Here is a 20,717-nt window from a genome sequence, read left to right on the forward strand (position 1 = left end):
TTTGTGTCCTAGCATGTGGTCTATCTTTATGAATGACCCATGTGCATCTGAGAAGAATGTATATTCTGCAGCTTTGGGGTGAAATGTTCAATAAATGTCAATTAAATCCTCCTGATCCAGTGTCTTTTAGAGTCACTGTTTCCTTGTTAAGTTTTTGTCTGGAAGATCTGTCCAGTGACGTCAGTGGGGTGTTAAAGTCCCCTACTATGACTGTATTGTTGTCAATCTCTCCGTTAAAGTCCTCTAGAAGTTTTCTTATATATTTAGGTGCACCTATATTGGGTGCATATATATTTACCAGGGTTCTATTCTCTTGTTGGATCGATCCCTTTAGTATTATGTAGTGACCTTTGTTGTCTCTTGTGATGGCCTTCATTTTGAAGTCTATTTTATTGGATATGAGTATTGCTACTCCAGCTTTTTTTTCTTTTCCTTTTGCATGGAAATTTTTTCCCCCATCCCTTCACTCTCATCCTGTGTGTGTCTTTTGTTTTGAGGTAGGTCTCTTGTAGACAGCATATAGTTGGGTCATGTTTTCGTATCCACTCAGCTACCTTATGCTTTTTGATTGTAGCATTTAATCCATTTACATTTAGGATTATTATTGAGAGGTACTTATTTATAGCCATTTTAATTCTGTATGGCTAGGTTTCTCTCTCTGTTTCTTCTTCTCATTACAGCAGTCCCTTTAGCATTTCTTGTAATGCTGGCTTGGTGGTGATGAACACCTTCAGCCTTTTTTTTTTTTTTTTTTTTGTCTGGGAAGCTCTTTATTTGACCATCTATTTTGAATGATATACTTGCTGGTTATAATAATCTTGATCTCATATCCTTGCTTTCCATTACCTTGAGGAGTACTTCATGCCATTCCCTTCTGGCCTGTAGAGTTTCTGATGAAAAATCAGGTGTCAGCCTTATGGGAGCTCCTTTGTACTAGGTGTACTGGTTAATAATGCTAATTTTGTAATCAAAGAAAACATGATAATTTCAAGAGATACATCAAAAGTGCTTTTATTCAAAGTAATGTCCATCTCTAGCTACACATTTTCCCGATCTTTCAGGTAATTTGTAGATACCGTCCCAATAGAACTTTTCTTGTTTTGAGGCAAACCATTCAGAGACCCAATTTTCCACTTCTTCATACATTTTGAAGTGCTGCTCAGAAAGTGCATGTGCCATCGATTGGAACAAGTAGTAATCTGAAGGAGCAAAGTCTGGTGAATACAGGGGGGGTGGGGGAGTGGTTTAATACTTCCCAGGCAAGATCTTTTACTAGGTATACCGGTTAATAATGCGTATTTTGGATAATAAATGGAGTCACACATATGTTGATATATATGCGATTTGATATGTATGCTATTTTGTTGTATTGACAACAAGCTTCAAAACCATATGTTAAATTTTCTGAAGCTGTTAGCATCATAGATATTTTTAAACTTAAAAATGTTGAATTTTGTGCCAAAAAAAGAGCATTTGTAGGAAGTTTTAATTCATTACTTTATTTTGAAGAAAAGTGCTTGCTGGATACTTTGGGAAGTTTATGGTGAACGTGCTCCATCTCAAGATACTTGTAAACGCTGGTTTAAATGCTTTCAAAGTGATGATTTCAATGTGAAAGACAAAGAATGTCCAGGTCAACCGAAAAAGTTTGAAGACCAACAATTACAAGTGTTATTGGATGAAGATGCGTGTCAAACTCAGAAACAACTTGCAGAAAGATTAAACGTTGCTCAGCAAACAATTCCGATTGTTTAAAAGCAATGGGAAAGATTTTAAAGGAAGGAAAATGGGTGCCACATCAACTGAACGAAAGACAAATGGAAAACCGAAAAGTCATCAGTAAAATGTTGCTTCCAGGGCACGAAAGAAAGTCTTTTTTGCATTGAATTATGACTGGCGATGAAAAGTGGATTTATTTTGAGAATCCCAAATGTACAAAATCATGGGTTGATCCAGGTCAACTATCAACATCGACTGCAAGGCCAAATCGCTTCAGAAAGAAGACAATGCTCTGCGTTTGGTGGGATCAGGAAGGTGTGGTGGATTATGAGCTTTTAAAACCAAGTGAAGCCGAAACCGGTTTGGCTCAGTGGATAGAGCGTCGGCCTGCGGACTGAGGGGTCCCAGGTTCGATTCCGGTTGGGGGCATGTGCCTGGGTTGCGGGCACGTCCCCAGTGGGAGATGTGCAGGAGGCAGCTGATCGATGTTTCTCTCTCATCGATGTTTCTAACTCTCTATCTCTCTCCCTTCCTCTCTGTAAAAAATCAATAAAATATATTTAAAAAAAAACAAAAAAAACAAAAACCAGGTGAAACTGTTAATACTGATCGCTGCCAACAACAAATAATCAGTTTGAACCACGCTTTAATCGTGAAATGACCAGAATGTGCCAGAAGACACGGCAGAGTAATTTTGCTTCATAACGCACTGTCACACACTTCAAAACCAGTTAAAGACACGTTAAAAGGTCTTGCCTGGGAAGTATTAACCCACCCGCTGTATTCACCAGACCTTGCTCCTTCAGATGACCACTTGTTCCGATCGATGGCACACGCACTTTCTGAGCAGCACTTCAAAACATACCAAAGAAGGAGGCTAGGAAAATGGCGACCGGCAGGAAGGTAGGGAGGGAGAGAGTGTGAGAGCGCAAGGAAGTGATAGAGGAGTGTGTGGACGCATGTGGTGTGTGTGTATGAGCTAGGGACAGTTAGATTCTGCAGGTCTTCTAAGGGGCTGCTAAACCTGGCAGTCTTAGGCAGCGGAGCCCCGCTCCCTGCCCGGACACTCCTGGGCGGCCAGCACGGGCACCTGGACCACGCCATCTTGGGAAACAGATCTGCTTGAGACTACGATCCTGGCCTCAGCACCACCCAGTCTGATCTCAGACGCATACCAGGACCCTGCAGCCACTGGGGACAGAGACCTGTGACCACAGCTACAGACCTGCGGACACCAAAAGTTCAGAAATCCCCTCGGCAGATCCCCGAGTAACAGAGCCCCTCCCCCTCCCTGCAGGCGTGTGGGCGGCGCCATAGTAACTGATAGACACACCCCTTGCCCGGGCCTCAGTGCTGCTACAGGAACTTAAGCCTGGAAGTGCACGAGCACCTTGGAACTGGTCCCGCATAGTGCCCGCTTCAGGAGTCCTGTGCTGGGAGCAATCGTGCGAACACCGGGAATTTGTTCCGAGTAGCCAGGGGCCCAGGGACCCTGATTCTCTGAGCAGGAGGCACCACCAAGCACCAGTGACTTGACTGTGTTTCTTATCACCTGCGCCTGAGATCCTGATTTCCTGTGCATTCATACTAAGAGCCAATGACTCCAATTCTTGGTGCAAGTGCACACAGGGACCCTGATTCTCAATGCGAGGTTGAGCGAAGCAACAGAGACTCTGATACTGGATTCTTGGGGAACTCTGACTCCTGGCCCACGCTAGGGGGCGCTGATTTTCAACACGCTCCAGGGGGATCTGTTTCAGCACGGTGCAGGCAGGGTCCCTGATTCTAAGGGCGCGTACGAGGCCACATTGAGCTCTGGCAACACTGACTCTGAGCGAGCCTGGTTCCCACCAATCCACAACAACAACACATCTTAGTGTCAGAGCTCTTCAGTGACACTAGGGTGGTGTGAGGCTCCCACTGCACATGGCCCAGGCCCATGCAACTCGACGTTTAACGATGGCAAATGTACAAGACAAAGAGGGAATCTTAAAGGCTGCAAGAGAGAAACAGAGAGTTACTTACAAAGGATTCCCCATCAGATTATCAAATGATTTCTCAACAGAAACACATCAAGCTAGAAGGGAATGGAAGGAGGTATACAAAGTGTTGCAAAGCAAAGGACTGAATCCAAGAATACTATATCCAGCAAGACTATCAGTCAAAATTGAAGGGGAAATCAGGAGCTTTGCAGACAAAAAAAGGCTAAGGGAGTTTATCACTACCAAGCCAGCAATGCAAGAAATGCTAAAAGGAATGCTGTAAAAAGAAGAAATATAAAGGTAAGAAAGAACACAGGCACGAAAATAGAAATGAATCCAAGCACGTATTTTTCAATAATAACTTTAAATGTAAACGGACTAAACGCTCCAATCAAAAGACATCGAGTGGCTGAATGGATAAAAAGACATGACCCATATATATGCTGTCTACAAGAGACCCACCTCAGAAAAAGGGACTCACACAGACTGAAAGTGAAGGGATGGAAAAATATCTTTAAGGCAAATGGAAATGAAAAAAAAGCTGGGTTAGCAATACTTATATCTGACAAAATAGACCTCAAAGTGAAGGCCATAACAAGAGATAAGGAAGGCCACTTCATAATATTAAAGGGATCGGTACAACAAGAGGATATAACCCTTATAAACATATATGCACCCAATGCAGGAGCACCCACATACATAAGAAAACTCCTGGAAAATAACAAGGGAGAAATCAACAACAACACAATCATAGTAGGGGACTTAAACACAACACTGACATCACTGGATAAATCCTCTAGACAAACAGCGAAGAAACAGCAATCCTAAATGACTCACTAGATCAGATGGACTTAATTGACATCTTCAGAACATTTCACCCTAAAGTCACGGAATATACGTTCTTCTCAAGTGCACATGGGACATCTTCAAAAATAGACCACATATTGGGTCACAAGCAAAGTCTCCCCAAATACAAGAAGATTGAAATCATACCGAGCATCTTCTCAGATCACAAGGGCATAATATTAGAAATAAACCACAATAAAAACAATCCAAAACACTCAAACACTTGGAAGCTGAATAGCATGTTACTAAGTAATGATTGGGTTACCAGTGAGATCAAAGTAGAAATTAAAAACACCCTGGAGCCGAAACCGGTTTGGCTCAGTGGATAGAGCATCGGCCTGCGGACTGAGAGGTCCCAGGTTCGATTCCGGTCAAGGGCATGTACCTGGGTTGCGGGCATATCCCCAGTGGGGGATGTGCAGGAGGCAGCTGATCGATGATTCTCTCTCATCGATGTTTCTGACTCTCTATCTCTCTCCCTTCCTCTCTGTAAAAAATCAATAAAATATATTAAAAAAAAAAAACACCCTGGAAACTAATGACAGTAACAGTACAACAACCCAAATCGCCAAAACCGGTTTGGCTCAGTGGATAGAGCGTCGGCCTGCAGACTGAAAGGTCCCAGGTTCGATTCCGGTCAAGGGCATGTACCTGGGTTGCGGGCACGTCCCCAGTAGGAGATGTGCAGGAGGCAGCTGATCGATGTTTCTCTCTCATCGATGTTTCTGACTCTCTATCTCTCTCCCTTCCTCTCTGTAAAAAATCAATAAAATATATTTTAAAAAAAAAAACCCAAAATCTATGGGACACAATGAAAGCAGTCCTGAGAGGGAAGTTTATAGCACTACAGGCCTACCTCATAAGAAAAAATGATAGTAAATCATTTAACTCTACAACTCAAAGAATTACAAAGAGAACAACAAAAAAGGCCCAGAGTGAGCAGAAGAAAGGAGATAATAAAGATCAGAGCAGAAATAAATGACATAGAGACCAAAAAAACAATACAAAAGATCAATGAAAGCAAGAGCTGGTTCTTTGAAAGGATAAACAAGATTGATGAGCCTCTAGCCAGGCTCACCAAGAAGCAAAGAGAGAGGACTCAAATAAACAAAATCAGAAATGAAAGAGGTGAAATAACAACAGACCCCTCAGAAATTCAAAGAATTCTTAAAAAATACTATGAACAACTCTACTCTAACAAACTAGACAACCTGGAGGAAATGGACAAATTCCTAGAAAAATACAATCTTCCAAAACTCAATCCAGAGGATTCTAAAAATCTCAACAGGCAAATAACGATGGAAGAAATTGAAGCAGTCATCAAAAAGCTCCCAGCAAACAAAAGCCCAGGGCCAGACGGCTTCACAGGGGAGTTTTACCAAACATTCAAGGAGGAACTAAAACATATCCTCCTCAGACTATTCCAAAAAATTCAAGAAGAAGGAACACTTCCCAGCTCATTCTATGAAGCCAGCATCACCCTAATACCAAAACCAGATAGAGACAACACAATGAAAGAGAATTATAGGCCAATATCCCTCATGTACATAGATGCCAAAATACTCAACAAAATTCTAGCAAATTGGATCCAGCAATGCATCAGAAAGATGATACACCATGACCAAGTAGGATTCATCCCAGGGATGCAAGGATGGTACAATATCCACAAATCAATAAACGTGACACATCACATAAACAAAATGAGAGATAAAAACCACATAGTCATATCAATTGATGCAGAAAAAGCTTTTGACAAAATTCAACACCCTTTCTTGATAAAAACTCTCAGCAAAGTGGGAATAGAAGGATCATACCTCAACATAATAAAAGCCATATATGACAAACCCACAGCCAACATCATACTCAATGGGCAAAAACTAAAACCATTTCCCCTGAGAACAGGAACAAGACAGGGATGCCACCTCTCACCACTCCTGTTCAACATAGTACTGGAAGTACTAGCCATTGCGATCAGGCAAGAAGAAGAAATAAAAGGCATCCAAATTGAAAAAGAAGAAGTAAAACTGCCCTTATTTGCAGATAACATGACACTGTACATAGAAAATCCTAAAGACTCCATCAAAAAATTGTTAGAGTTAATAAATGAATTTGGCAATGTAGCAGGATACAAAATTAACGCCAAGAAATCTAAGGCATTTCTTTACACCAATAGTGAACTTACAGAAAGGGAGACTAAAAAAGCAATCCCATTTACCATCGCACCAAAAAAATTAAGATACCTAAGAATAAACTTAACTAAGGAGGTAAAAGACTTATATGCAAAAAACTACAGGACACTGAAAAAAGAGATAGAGGAAGACATAAACAGATGGAAGAACATACCATGTTCATGGATTGGTAGAATCAACATCATCAAAATGTCCATACTACCCAAAGCAATCTATAGATTCAATGCAATCCCCATTAAATTACCAACGGCATATTTCACAGATTTAGAACAAACGTTCCAAAAATTCATCTGGAATAAAAAAAGACCTCGAATAGCTGCAGCAATCCTGAGAAAGAAGAACAAAGTAGGTGGGATCTCAATCCCAGATATCAAACTGTATTACAAAGCCACTGTTCTCAAAACAGCTTGGTACTGGCACAAGAACAGACATATAGATCAATGGAATAGAATAGAGAACCCAGAAATTGACCCAAAGCACTATGCCCAATTAATATTCGACAAAGGAGGCAAGAGCATACAATGGAGTCAAGACAGTCTCGTCAATAAATGGTGTTGGGAAAATTGGACAGATACATGCAAAAAGATGAAACTAGACCACCAACTCATACCATACACAAAAATAAACTCAAAATGGATAAAAGACTTAAATGTAAAACGGGAAACCTTAAAATACTAGAGGAATCCATAGGCAGCGAAATAGCAAACATATGTCAAAGGAATTTCTTCTCTGATAATGCAATGGAAACTAAAGAGAAAATAAACAAATGGGACTACATTAAAATAAAAAGCTTTTGCACAGCAAAGGAAACCATCAACAAAACAACAAGAAGACCCACTGCATGGGAGAACATATTTGCCAATGATATCACCGATAAGGGTTTAATCTCCAACATTTACAAGGAACTCATGAAACTTAATAATAGGAAGATAAACAATCCAATCAAAAAATGGGCAATGGACTTAGATAGACACTTTTCGAAAGAGGACATACAGAGGGCCGAAAGACATATGAAAACATGCTCAAAGTCACTAATTATACTAGAGATGCAAATCAAAACGACTATGCAGTATCGCCTCACACCTGTCAGAATGGCTATCGTCAAATCAACAAACAACAAGTGTTGGAGAGGATGTGGAGAAAAAGGAACCCTTCTGCACTGCTGGTGGGAATGCAGACTGGTGCAGCCACTGTGGAGAACAGTATGGAGCTTCCTCAAAAAACTAAAAATGGAACTCCTATTTGACCCTGTGATCCCACTTCTAGGAATATATCCCAAGAAGCCAGAAACACCAAACACAAAGGATATATGCACCCCTGTGTTCATAGCAGCACAATTCACCATAGCTAAGATCTGGAAACAGCCTAAGTGCCCATCAGCAGATGAGTGGATTAAAAAACTGTGGTACATCTACACAGTGGAATACTATGCTACAGTAAAAAAGAAGGAACTCTTGCCTTTTGCATCAGCATGGATGGAACTGGAGAGCATTATGTTAAGTGAAATAAGCTAGTCAGAGAAAGATAAATACCACATGATCTCACTCATTTGTGGACTATAGAGAACAACATAGACTGATGAACAGGGACAGATACAAAGACAGAGAAACAGCGATCAGACTATTAATCCCTAGAGGGAAAGTAGGGGAGGGTGGGGGTTAGGGGAAGAGATCAACCAAAGCACTTGTATGCATGCGTGTAAGCCAAACCAATGGACATGGACAACAGGGGGATGAGAGCATGAGTGGAGGGGGGGAAGGATGGGGGTTAATGGGGGGGGGGAATGAGGACACATTTGTAATTCCTTAACTAATAAAGAATTTAAAGATTAAAAAAAAAAGAAAAACTAAAAAAACAAACAAACAAAAAACAGAAAACATACCAAGAAGTGGAAAATTGGGTCTCTGAATGGTTTGCCTCAAAACAAGGAAAGTTCTATTGGGACGGTATCCACAGATTACCTGAAAGATGGGGGGAATGTGTAGCTAGCGATGGACATTACTTTGAATAAAAACACTTCTGATGTTTCTCTTGAAATTACCATGTTTTCTTTGATTACAAGATCCGCATTATTAACCGATACACCTAGTAATATGTCTTTAACTGGTTTTGAAGTGTGTGATGGTGCGTTATCATGAAGCAAAATTACTTTGCTGTGTCTTCTGGCCCATTCTGGTCATTTTACGATCAAAGCATGGTTCAAATTGACCTGGATGTTCTTTGTCTTTCACATCGAAATAATCACTTTTAAAGCGTTTAAACCAGCGTTCACAAGTATTTTGAGAAGGAGCATGTTCACCATAAGCTTCCCGAAGTATATGATAACTTTCAGCAGCACTTTTCTTCAAAATAAAGTAATGAATTAAAACTTCCCGCAAATACTCTTTTTTTTTTGGCATGAAATTCAACGTTTTTAGGTATAAAAATATCTATGATATTAACACCTTCAGAAAATTTGACATATGAAGTTTTGAAGCTTGTCAGTACAACAAAACAGCATACATATCACATTGCATATATATCAACATCTGTGGAACTCTATCTACTGAAAAAAATCTGCATTATTAACCGGTACACCTAGTAGGTAACAATTTGCCTTTCTATTGCTGCCTTTAAGATTCTCTCTTTGTCTTTAAATTTTGGCATTTTAATTATGATGTGTGGGTGTGGGTCTGTTTGGGTTTCTCTGTGCCTCCTGAACTTGTGTGACTTTTTCCTTTACCAGGTTTGGGAAGTTTTTTGCCATTATTTCTTCAAACACCTTCTCTATTCCTTTCTCCCTTTCTGCCTCTTCTGATACACCTGCTATTCTAATATTGTTACTATTCTAATATTGTTACGTTTCACATCATCCCACAGCTCCCTTAAGCTGTCCTCCTGTTTTTTAATTGTTTTTTCATTTTGGTTCTCTGATTGAGTGATATTTTCAACTCTGTCTTCTAATTCACTGACTTGATCCTCAACTTCCCCTAATCTGCTGTGTATTCCTTCCAATTTGTTCTTTGTGTTATGTCATTCTTTATCTCAGACTTTTCTTTTTGCATAGTTACTATATTTTTTTCATACTCTTGAGCATTTTTAACATATCATTACTCTGAACTCTGTTTCAAATAAATTTCTTATCTCTGCCTCATTTATCTCTTCTTCTGAAGAATTCTTTAGTTCTTTCATTTGGGGGTTGTTTCTTTGTTTCCTCATTTTGGTTGTCTGTTTGTGTGTATGACTATGTTTTAGGTAGATCCTGTATGCCTCTCATTCTCTAGTGCAGGACAGTGTTAAAGGCTGTTTCTGACTAATTAGATCAGGCAAAGACTCAAAGCCTCCAGAGACTGCCTCTGTCTACAGACTAATAGGATTTTGACTTGAATTACCCCCAGGCAATCGTCCTCAGGTGTAATGAGATTTTTTTCAACAGGGTGGGGCAGTTGCCTCTGCTTGGAGGCTAATTGTTATTTTTAATCTCCTATGTGGCCTCAGGGCAAGGTGTTTCCAATAGGGTATGTCGACTGTCTTCCCCCCAGGCAAGGCAGATATCTGTGTGGGAAAGATGTGCTCCGCTGCCTGAGGAAATGACTCAGGCCCAGAAACCGGGTGTCTGCCTTCTGAGCTCTATCCCCCGAGTCCCCATTCCTGGATTCTGCTTTCACAGCTCCAGTCCACTTTGCCCTCCCTCTGCCAGAGCACAAGGTGGGTGGCTCCACAGGGAATTTTTGTGCATTGGCCCTTTAAGAGGGTGCCTGAACTTTCAGCTACCACTCCCTGGCAGACAGCACCCCGCTGCTTTCCACAGGTAGATGTTATGTGGGCACCCTCCTCAGATGTGGCCCTCTCTGCTGAGGAGCCCAGCTTGGGTATTAGATCCCAGAGTTCTCAGTGGCACTCCTTCCCCCCCACCCCCCAGCTGAGATATCTCTCTGGGACTTCAGTTGCTGTCTGTGGGTGCCCGGCCAGCCCTTTCATGCCTCTGCCCTTCCTACCAGTCTCTATGCGTCTCCACCTTCGGTCCTTGGGTATCAGGGTTCTCTCAGGTGAGTTTTCTGTTGATTATTCAGGAATCCTTTCCGTATTTCAGTTGTAATTCCAGCTTGTTCCTGGGAGCATGTCTGTGCAGCATCCTCCTACTCTGCTGCCCTGTATAAATCTTGCTTCTTTGCTTTGCTTTTCTGTAAACTTCACTCCAGTTAGAAACCTTGCTCACCCTCCACCATCCTTTCTCTTAATTGTTCATGTCTGTACCTGTGTAGCAGTGTCAGAGTGGCCAGCCCACACCTGGGAGAGTACAGGACTCATGTATATTTGTTTGGTCTTTTTCCTACAGACTCCACTCATCTCCAAAGTTAAATAGTCAACACCCTCCCCTCCACCTTCACTCCTGGGTTTCATGCATTTGTAGTGCACTTAGATTTTTGGGGCCATATTCTGCATTCAGTTGGGTATCCCTTGACCTGCTAAATGATATTTTAAAAATTTTCAAACATTAAAGTTCACGCTGAAAGCTTTTGTGGGATTTGACGAATGCATGGCATTGTATACCACAATGACAGGGCCATACAGGATCATTTCACCACCCAGAGGTCCCCAGGTTTGACTAATCACCGCTTCTTCCCGGCAGCCACCGACCTTCCTGCCCTTGCTGTACCTTCCCTCTTCCTTTTTCCAGAATAATTGGAGTCACACAGAGTGCAGCCTTCCTCAGGAGGGCTTCTTCCACTTCGCAGTTGCAGTTAAGATTCCTCAATGTTTTTTCACGACTTGAGAGCTCACTTCTTTTTATCACGGAATACTACTCCATTCACCTATTGAAGGACATCTTGCTTCCAGTTTGGGGCAATTACAAATTAAAACTTCTGTAAACAGCCCTGGCCGGTGTGGCTCGGTGGATAGAGCTTCGGCCTGCGGACTGAGGAGTCCTGGGTTCGATTCCAGTCAAGGGCATGCACCTTGGTTGGAGGCACATCCCCAGTAGGGGGTGTGCAGGAGGCAGCTGACCGATGTTTCTCTCTCATCGATGTTTCTAACTCTCTATCCCTCTCCCTTCCTCTCTGCAAAAAATCAATAAAATATATATTTTTAAAAAAACACAAAACTTCTGTAAATACTTGCAGGTTTTATGTGGACAGAAGTTTTCATATCATTGGGGTGAATACCCAGGTGGTATGAAAAGACTGTTTAGCTTAGCAGGAAGTTGACAAACTTTATATTAGCATGCCTGTGCCATTTGCAATCCCGTCAGCAATGAGTGAGCTCCTGATGCTCACATCCTCTAAGCAGCGGTTCTCAACCTGTGGGTCGCAACCCCTTTGGCAGTCGAACGACTCTTTCACGGGGGTCGCCTAAGACCATCCTGCATATCAGATATTTACATTACGATTCATAACAGTAACAACATTACAGTTATGAAGTAGCAATGAAAATAATTTTATGGTTGGGTCACAACATGAGGAACTGTATTTAAAGGGCCAGAAGGTTGAGAACCACTGCTCTATAGCAATTGACATTGTCAGTTTTGGATTTGTTTTTTGGCCACTCTAATGGGTATCTACTAGTATCTTGTTTCAGTGTGCAATTCCCTAGTGAAAAATGATGTCCAGTAGCTTTTCATATGCTTTTTTGTTATCTCTTTGTCTTCTGTCTAAAGTTTATGTTCAGATCTTTTGCCTAAAATTTTAAATCCTCACTTAAGGATATGTTTCTTGAATTGAGAGAGAGAAGGGAGAGAGAAACATCCAAGGGAGCCTCCTGTCCATGCCCCGACTGAGGATGGAACCGCAACGTAGGCATTGATTGCCCTGACCAAAAATTGAACCTACAACCTTTTGGTGTATGGATGATGCTCCAACCAACTGAGCCACCCTTTCTGGGCTCTTTTGCTTATTTTAATTGGATTGTTTGTTTTCTTATTGAATTTTAATAATTTTTTTTGTACATTTTGGATACTAGTCCTTTATCAGATATGTGTTTGCAAATAGTTTTGCTCAGTTGGTGGCTGGTCTTGATTCTCTTAAATGTCTTTTGCAGAACAATAGTTTTTGGTGTTGTCTCTAAAAAGTCATCACCAAACCCAAGGTCATCTAGATTTTCTCCTATATTTTCTTCCATGAGTTTTCTGGTTTTGTATTAGGTCTGTGATCCATTATGAGCTAATATTTTTGGTGGAAGGTTTAGGTATGTGTCTTACTTTTGCCTGTTGGTTTGTTTTGCTTATGGATGTCCAGTTGTTCTAAAACCATTTGTTGAAGACTTATCCTTCTCCATTGAATTATCTTTGCTCCTTTGTCAAACAAAGATCAGTTGATTGGATTTGTATGGGTCTGTGTCTGGCTCCTGTTCTGTTCCATTGACCTGTCAATGCTACACTGTCTTGATTGCTGTAGCTTTCTAGTAAATCTTGAAATTGTGTCATGTGAGTTCTTCAACTTTGTTCTTCAGTATTGTGTTGGATCTTCTAGGTAATTACCTTTTTATATAAACCTTAGAATTAATTGTCAACACCTATAAAATAGCTGCTGGGATTTTTATTGGGATCACATTGAATCTATAGATCAATCAAGATGGGATGAATTGACATCTTAACATTATTGAATCTCCCATAAATATTGAATATCTATTTAGATCTTTGATTTTTTAAAATCAGATTTTGTAATTTTCTGCATGTAGATATTACTCATCTTTTGTTAGATTTCTACCTAATAAAAATACCATTTGCATCCAGCTGGTGTGGCTCAGTGGTTGAGCATTAACCTATGAACCATGAGGTCAGGGCACATGCCTGGGTTGCAGGCTCAGGAGCAACCGATCGATGATTCTCTCTCATCATTGATGTTTCTGTCTGTCTTTCCCTCTCCCTTCCTCTCTGAAATGAATTAAAAAAAAAATACCATTTGCTGTTGTCAGTGGTATTTCCATTTTTGTTTCAAATTCTAGTTGCTCATTGCTGAACTATAGGAAAGCAGCTGTCATATTAATGTTGTGTACTGCAGTCTTGTTATACTTGCTTATTAGTTCCATAAGGTTTTTTTTGTTGTTGTTGGTTCTTTGGGATTTTCCCAAAAAAAGATAAGCATGCCCTGACCGGTATGGCTCAGTGGATGGAGCGTCAGCCTGCGGACTGAAGGGTCCCGGGTCAAGGGCATGTGCCTTAGTCGCCGGCACGTCCCCAGTGGGGGTGTGCAGGAGGCAGCTGATCGATGTTTCTCTCTCATCGATGTTTCTGGCTCTCTATCCCTCTTCCTTCCTCTCTGTAAAAAATCAATAAAATATTTTTAAAAATTTAAAAAAAAAGCATGTCATCTGTGAACAAAGACAGTTTTATTTCCTCCTTCCCTATCTGTACACTTTTTGTTTCCTCCTCTTGTCTTATTTCACACGGTGTCGAAAATGCCACAAAAGCATTTAGCTTCTCATCAGTAAATATGATCTTTGTAGATATTCTTTGTCAAGTTAAAGAAGTTCTTGATTTTGTGGAGAGTTTTTTTAAAAAATATGCAGAGATGTTGGATTTTGTCAAATGCTTTTCTGCATGAATTGATGTGGGATTTTTCTTCTTTATCCTGTGGGAGTGGTGTATTTCATCGGCTGATTTTCAGATATTGAGCCAGCCTTGCATACCTGGAGTAAGTCCCACTGCCCCTGGTGTGTAATTCATTTTGTATGTTGTTGGAGTCACGTTGCTAATATTTTGTTGAGGATTTTACATGGTAGATATTGGTTTGTAGTTTTCCTTTGTCTGGTTTTGGTGTTAGGATAATGCTGGTCTTACTGAATGAAGTAGGAAATGTTTCCTCTGCTTTTTTTTTTTTTTTTTAAAGATTGTGGAGATTATGTTCATGAGTCCCTGACACTGAGTAGAATTCACCAGTGAAACCGTCTAGACCTGCTGTTTTCTTTTTTGGCAGGTTATTCATTGGCTCAATTTCTTTAATATAGACTTATTCAAATGACTTATTTCTCCTTGTGTGAATTTTGGCAATTCCGTTTCATGTAAGTGATCAAATTTGTTGGCATGAAGTTGTTCATAGTATTTCCTTATTTTCCTGAGACCGCACAGTGGACAGAGCTGGGGACTCTGCATGTGCACATGTACACACACATGTGTTTCCTAGTACATGTTTATGACAGACACGCTCACGGACACGTTGTCCACATTTCTTTTTGTGCAAATCTACTATATGAAAGTGAGCGAGCCTCCCGCCATGCCCAGTATGTCCCGCTGCTGCCCAACACCCCAGTCTTCTTCCCATGTTCGCTTCTCCCTGCTCTCCCGCTGAGAACCCGACTCGCTGCATATCTGGCCCGTCCTGCTGCGGCTGCGCAGCTCCCGCTGGCAGGTGCCGCCTGGCGCTGCCCCACCTCCCGCTGCCCACACGCCCCTGCCTGCAGCGCCCTCCATCTGTCCATTCCATGGCTTTAGGGAAAGAAAGAAGAAGGGGTGCGTGGGTTTTTATAACAGTTATTCCTTAGGCTGCTCAGTTTTTGCCTCCTTACTGGATCACTCCTGAATTACAGATTATTAAGGGCTTTTGAAAGCTGTGTGCGGGGTAAAGGGGCTGCGACTTTTATTTATTTATTTATTTATTTATTTATTTATTTATTTATTTATTCATTCCTCACCCGAGGACATTTTTTTAAATTGATTTTAGAGATAGCAAAGGGGAGAGCGAGAAAGAAAGAAGGAAGCGTCGACATGAGAAACTTCGATCGGTTGCCTTGGGTAATCGCCCCGATCAATCAGGGCTTGAACCTGCATCCCAGGCATGTGCAGTGAGCAGGAGTGGAACCTGCCGCCTTTCAGGCACAGACGCTGCTGCACCCGGGCAAGCGGCTTTGCCTCCCTGCAGAGCCTGAGCGGGGGCTGCGTGGCGGTCAGTTCCCACTCACAGGGCGCCCTTTTCCTCCTTCGCAGGTCGCCTGGTGGGAGCCCTGGACGCGGTGCTGGACTCCAGCGCACGGGTGGCCCCGTTCCGGATCCTGCTGCAGGTGCCCGGGTCCCAGGTCTGCTCTGCGATCGCGTGCGGTGAGTGGCTGAGTGGGTCCGATGTTGACGGGGCTGTGGCCGCGGGTGAGTTTTGTTCTGTGTGGAGCCTTCAGATCCTAAGGCCTGAGCGGGGAGGAGCTGCAGGTGGTGCGGCTGGAAGGCAGCCCCTGAGCCCACCTCTTCTCTGAACTCTGTTCTGGTTCTTTAAGCATCAAACGCACATGGAGGCGATGAGCTGGACAGCTAGCTGGACCTGCTCAGCTCTCCAGTGACTTGCCGCTCCGGGCTGCTGTGCTGGTGACAGGGAATTGAGCCATTTGCTTCTTAATCTGTGTCTAACATAAACCTGCTCTGGGCACCTGCACCTGCTGTGGTGGAACATCCGGGGCTGTGTCCGAGGGGGCGCGGCTCCACGGTGCACTGAGTCGCTGGCTGCAGGCTGGTCTCACTTCCCATCCTGCCCATGAGGGCCCGCCCGTGCCCGCCTCCCGTGCCAGCGCCTGGGGCGAGGCATCCTCACGTCTGAGAGGCCCCTTCTTCTAAAAACCAGAACCAAGAGGTGTCTTTTTAATTACACAGGCAATACATGTTCACCGTCCAGAATTAAAGCAGGTAGGAGAGAAGGAAAACCAAATCCTTTCCGGCCCTTTCTCCGTTGCGAGTCCTGTCCGCATTCTGCACGCGTGCAGTCTGGCTTTGCTCTTTCTCTGCTGGAGACCGTGGGCTTCGGTGGCACTCGCAGTCCTCAGCCGCCCTGGATGCTTTCACTCGGAATAAATACAGAAAAGAGCAAGGAGAAAAGTGTCATCCGTGTCTCCCATCCAGGACGAACCCTGTTAACGCCTCGGGTGTCATTTTTTTCCAGTCTACTTTTTGTTTTTTACTTTTATTTTTTATGTGTTTTTATTAATTTCAGAGAGAGCAAGGGAGAGTGAGAGAGGGATGGAAACATCAATGATGAGAATCATTGATCAGCTGCCTCCTGCACGCCCCCCACTGGGGATGTGCTTCATCTGGGAATCAAACGGTGACTTCCTGGTGATGGGTCAACCACTGAGCCACGCTGGCCAGGCCATTTTGTTTTTAAATTAGGATAAGCCCATCTGTATTTGCATAAAATGATAAAAATGGTGCATGTTTAGTGTAAAGATGTCAATTAACAGTGAAAGGTACAGAGAAGACAGGATCGCTGCCCCCGCCCCGGCCCGGGGCGCCTGGCACACTGGCCCCGGGCTGCAGGGAGAGGCTCTGAGGCCAGCTTGCCCGGAGCTGTTCCTCATAAAAGCCTCACGTCTGCACTTGACTTCAATAAGAGAAGAGACACTGCAAAGCCGAAGAAATGTGAACTTCCAATCAATGGTCCTTTAACGCAGGCGCTTCTTTTCTAGAAGGTTCACTTCAGGTTAGGGGGGAGATTTTCCAAAGCTTTACACGGCGAGGCTGTGGCTTTTGGAGCAGTGTTTCCATTTTGACTTGAGGCCCGTTCCGAGGCTTTCTTCTCCTTCCTTTCTCGTTGTGGAAGTTTCCTTCTTAATTTCGCACTGTGAGTCCTGTTCTCTTCGCACCACCGTGCTTTCCACCAGTGTTTGGATCACTCCCCTATTTAAATTAATTTCATGCTTCTACTCAGGTGTGCTTTATTTTTAATTTTTGTCTTTTATTTAAAAATATATTTTTATTGATTTCAGAGAGGAGGGAGAGGGAGAGAGAGATAGAAACATCCACGATGAGAGAGAATCATGGACCGGCTGCCTCCCTCACGCCCCCACTGGGGATCAAGCCCGCCATCCGGGCCTGTGCCCTGACCGGGAATCAGACTGCCACCTTTCTGTCCAGGGCAACGCTGCACACGGCCAGGGCGACAGTGGGCTCTCAGTGGCACACGGCGTTCACCCTGTAGCTGTGCCAGTTTACTCACCTGATCCTTTCTTAGCGACTTGTTTCTGATGTTTCAAGTATTTCAAAACCTGACACAAACGTCCAGACACTTAACTCTTCCAGGGCACTCGCGACCCCCGTGCCTGCTCCACACCAGATGTGTGCTCGCTGTCAGCACTTTCAGTTGGTGTGAGGGGCCCCCGGCCATGGGAAGGCAGGCAGCAACCTGGAGTGGGCAGGTACAGGGGGGACAGGAACCAGGACAGCAGGCAGGCAGGGCCGTGAGCACCGGAAGGGAAGTGCTGCATCAGGGGTGTGTGATTAGAATGACCTCTCTCTCTGTCTCTCTCCCTGTCTCTCTGTCTCTCCCTGTGTCTCTCTGTGTCTCTCTCTGTCTCTGTCTCTGTCTGTCTCTGTCTCTGTCTCTCTCCCTGTCTCTCTGTCTCTCTCTCTCTGTCTCTGTCTCTCTGTCTCTCTCTGTCTCTGTCTCTCTGTGTGTCTCTCTCTGTCTCTCTCCCTGTCTCTCTGTCTCTCTCTGTGTCTCTCTCTGTCTCTGTCTCTCTCTGTCTCTCTCTGTCTCTGTCTCTCTGTGTGTCTCTCTGTCTCTCTCCCTGTCTCTCTGTCTCTGTCTCTCTCTGTCTCTCTCTGTCTCTGTCTCTCTCTGTCTCTCTCTGTCTCTGTCTCTCTGTGTGTGTCTCTCTCTCTCTCTGACTCTCTCTCTCTCTCTCTCTCTCTCTCAATTACCTGCCTGGGACTGCAGCGACTTCACTGCCCCGCCCCAGCGGTGTCATCCCTGGACCCGACTCAGGCAGGTCTGCAGGTGCTTGGCTGCCTCCTGCATCTTGAGCACAGCAGGCCCCCGAGCAAGCGGTTCTTGTCTTGTCGGTCAGCTTTTCCTGCCAAGGAAGAGAGGGTGGGCGGGCGGTGAGGGCATGTGCCCGGGCTTGTGGTATGGATTTAGGTACTCAGACCTCTTCTGGGAGTTATTTGGGCATCTTAACGCGGTGCTATTGACTCACCATATTTAATATTTTATGTCTTGAGCACCGAGAAAGGATCCCTGCCCAGGTTTCACATCTCAGATAAAGCAAATCCAGAAGGGCCGCAGGGCCTGGGTGGCGCCGGGACGGGTGGGGCAGGAAGATGGTGCAGGGGTGACGGATGTCTGCAGCGGGTTGGCTGCTTGCATGGCAGTGGGGGGCATAGGGCCTTGAGAACTGCTTTCTTGGGTGAACAGTGGCATTTGGCAGCAGCGACCTGTGGATGACTGAGGTTGGAAATAGAGGAGAGATAAGTTGCTATTGTGATTATTTTTTAACTTATGTGGCCCAGACTCCCAGGCTTGGTCCCTGCTGGCTGCAGGAGGGGTGGGCATTGAGAGGTGAGACATGCCCTGTGTCTGCTCAGGCGACTGCCCGACACCCCGCAGCCGCTTCCTCTGTTCTCCCTCCGTCCCCCCCACTTCTGACCACTGTCGTTTCCTTTATTCTTTGCTTCCCCCCAATACAAGACCTCAGAGCCGTGCTTGCCACTGCCCCTCTCATGCCGAGGACAGAGCCTGACATCCAGTGAGAGCTGAGAGCGGGCGAGGGTGGCGTGTGGGGAGGTCAGCAAGGGGACCTGTCCCAGGCCAGGGGCTGGGGACAGGCAGAGGTTTGGGCTGAGCCGCCAGGACCAGGGAACATTAGAGAAATTTCGCCATTTCTAGGAATATATCCTAAGAAACCTGAAACACCAATCAGAAAGACTGTATGCACCCCTATGTTCATAGCAGCACAATTTACAATAGCTAAGATCTGGAAACAGCCCAAGTGCCCCAAAAAACAGGCATCTTTTTTTTTTTAAGCTGAGATTTTTATATCTTGTTGACAAAATGAAATTTTCATGCTTATGAAATGCCCCTCTGTCTCTCAAGTAATAACTTTTTGCCTTGATTCTTCTCTCTGGTGGTGATATGGTTAAGCCAATGTCTTTGGTTAATGTTTGCAAAGTATAATTTTCCATATTCCTCCTTTATGTCTGTGTTGTTTTTTTAAAGAGTAATTTAACTATGTTTTTATTGATTTTGGAGAAAGAGGAAAGGAGAGGAATAGAGAGATAGAAGATCCATTAGCTAATTCCTACATGTCCCTACTGGGGATTAAGTGCACAACCCGGGCATTTGCCCTGACCAGGATCGAACCGAACCAGTGACCTCTTGGTTCATAGGTGGACGCTCAACCGTTTAGGCCACCAGCTGGCTAATCGGTGCGTTAAACTTTAGATGTTTTCTTCCAAGAAACACATGATGGGTTTTGTTTTTTTTTTATCCAGCCTGATAATCTTTTTCTTTTTCAAGTTTTTGGGTTGTTTTTATTTTTTTCTTTAAAGTCCATTGATTGTCGCAAAAGCCCAGGGCATTTAACTAAGGAGAAAACAAATGTTCACCTGAGATCCGAGAACCCAGAGCAGTGAGCTGGCCACTGGGCATTCTGGGGAGGGTGGGAGAGCGGGCATGGGGCCGCGGGGGAGCGGGCATGGGGGGTCGCGGGGGAGCGGGCAGGGAGCCCGCGGGGGAGCGGGCAGGGGGCCGTGGGGGAGCGGGCATGGGGGGGCCGTGGGGGAGCGGGCAGGGGGGCCCGCAGGGGAGCGGGCATGGGGGCAGCAGGCAGGGGGGCCCGCGGGGGAGCGGGCATGGGGGCAGCGGGCAGGGGGGCCCGCGGGGGAGCAGGCATGGGGGCAGCGGGCAGGGGGGCCCGCGGGGGAGCGGGCAGGGGGCCGTGGGGGAGCGGGCATGGGGGGTCCGTGGGGGAGCGGGCAGGGGGGCCCGCAGGGGAGCGGGCATGGGGGCAGCGGGCAGGGGGGCCCGCGGGGGAGCGGGCATGGGGGCAGCGGGCAGGGGGGCCCGCGGGGGAGCAGGCATGGGGGCAGCGGGCAGGGGGGGCCGCGGGGGAGCGGGCAGGGTGACGTGGGACGTCTGTCACGGGCAGCACAGGAGGAAGGCGAGACGCCTGGCAGTGCAGGGTTTCGTCAGCTGCTGTCTGAGGATGGTGTTGAGCAGCTTGGCTTCCTTCAGGGTCGGTTCATCTCCCCCCCCACTCCCATCCCCACCCCATAGCTGTCAGTCTGTTCCATGTGTTCACGCCTCTG

General features: G+C 44.8%; 1 protein-coding gene across 16 annotated transcripts in view; it reads left to right on the plus strand.

Annotated features, from left to right (window-relative positions):
* Positions 1–20,717, plus strand: part of TBC1D8 (TBC1 domain family member 8) — a 109,071-nt gene that overhangs the window by 14,053 nt on the left and 74,301 nt on the right. For 12 of the 16 annotated variants that reach the window (XR_004975133.1, XR_004975135.1, XR_004975134.1 and 9 more), the window contains exon 2: positions 15,639–15,794. The exons of 1 other annotated variant lie outside the window; for it this stretch is intronic. Coding sequence is in view for 8 of the 15 variants with exons in the window: in XM_036355527.1 (XP_036211420.1) it covers positions 15,639–15,794 (156 nt within the window). In the remaining 7 variants the exon portion in view is untranslated. The remainder of the gene's footprint in view (positions 1–15,638; positions 15,795–20,717) is intronic. 3 more of the 16 variants (XM_036355519.1, XM_036355524.1, XM_036355526.1) reach the window with 1 other exon arrangement.

This window comes from Myotis myotis, unplaced genomic scaffold (genome assembly GCF_014108235.1).
Source record: "Myotis myotis isolate mMyoMyo1 unplaced genomic scaffold, mMyoMyo1.p scaffold_m19_p_22, whole genome shotgun sequence".
Lineage (NCBI taxonomy): Eukaryota > Metazoa > Chordata > Mammalia > Chiroptera > Vespertilionidae > Myotis > Myotis myotis.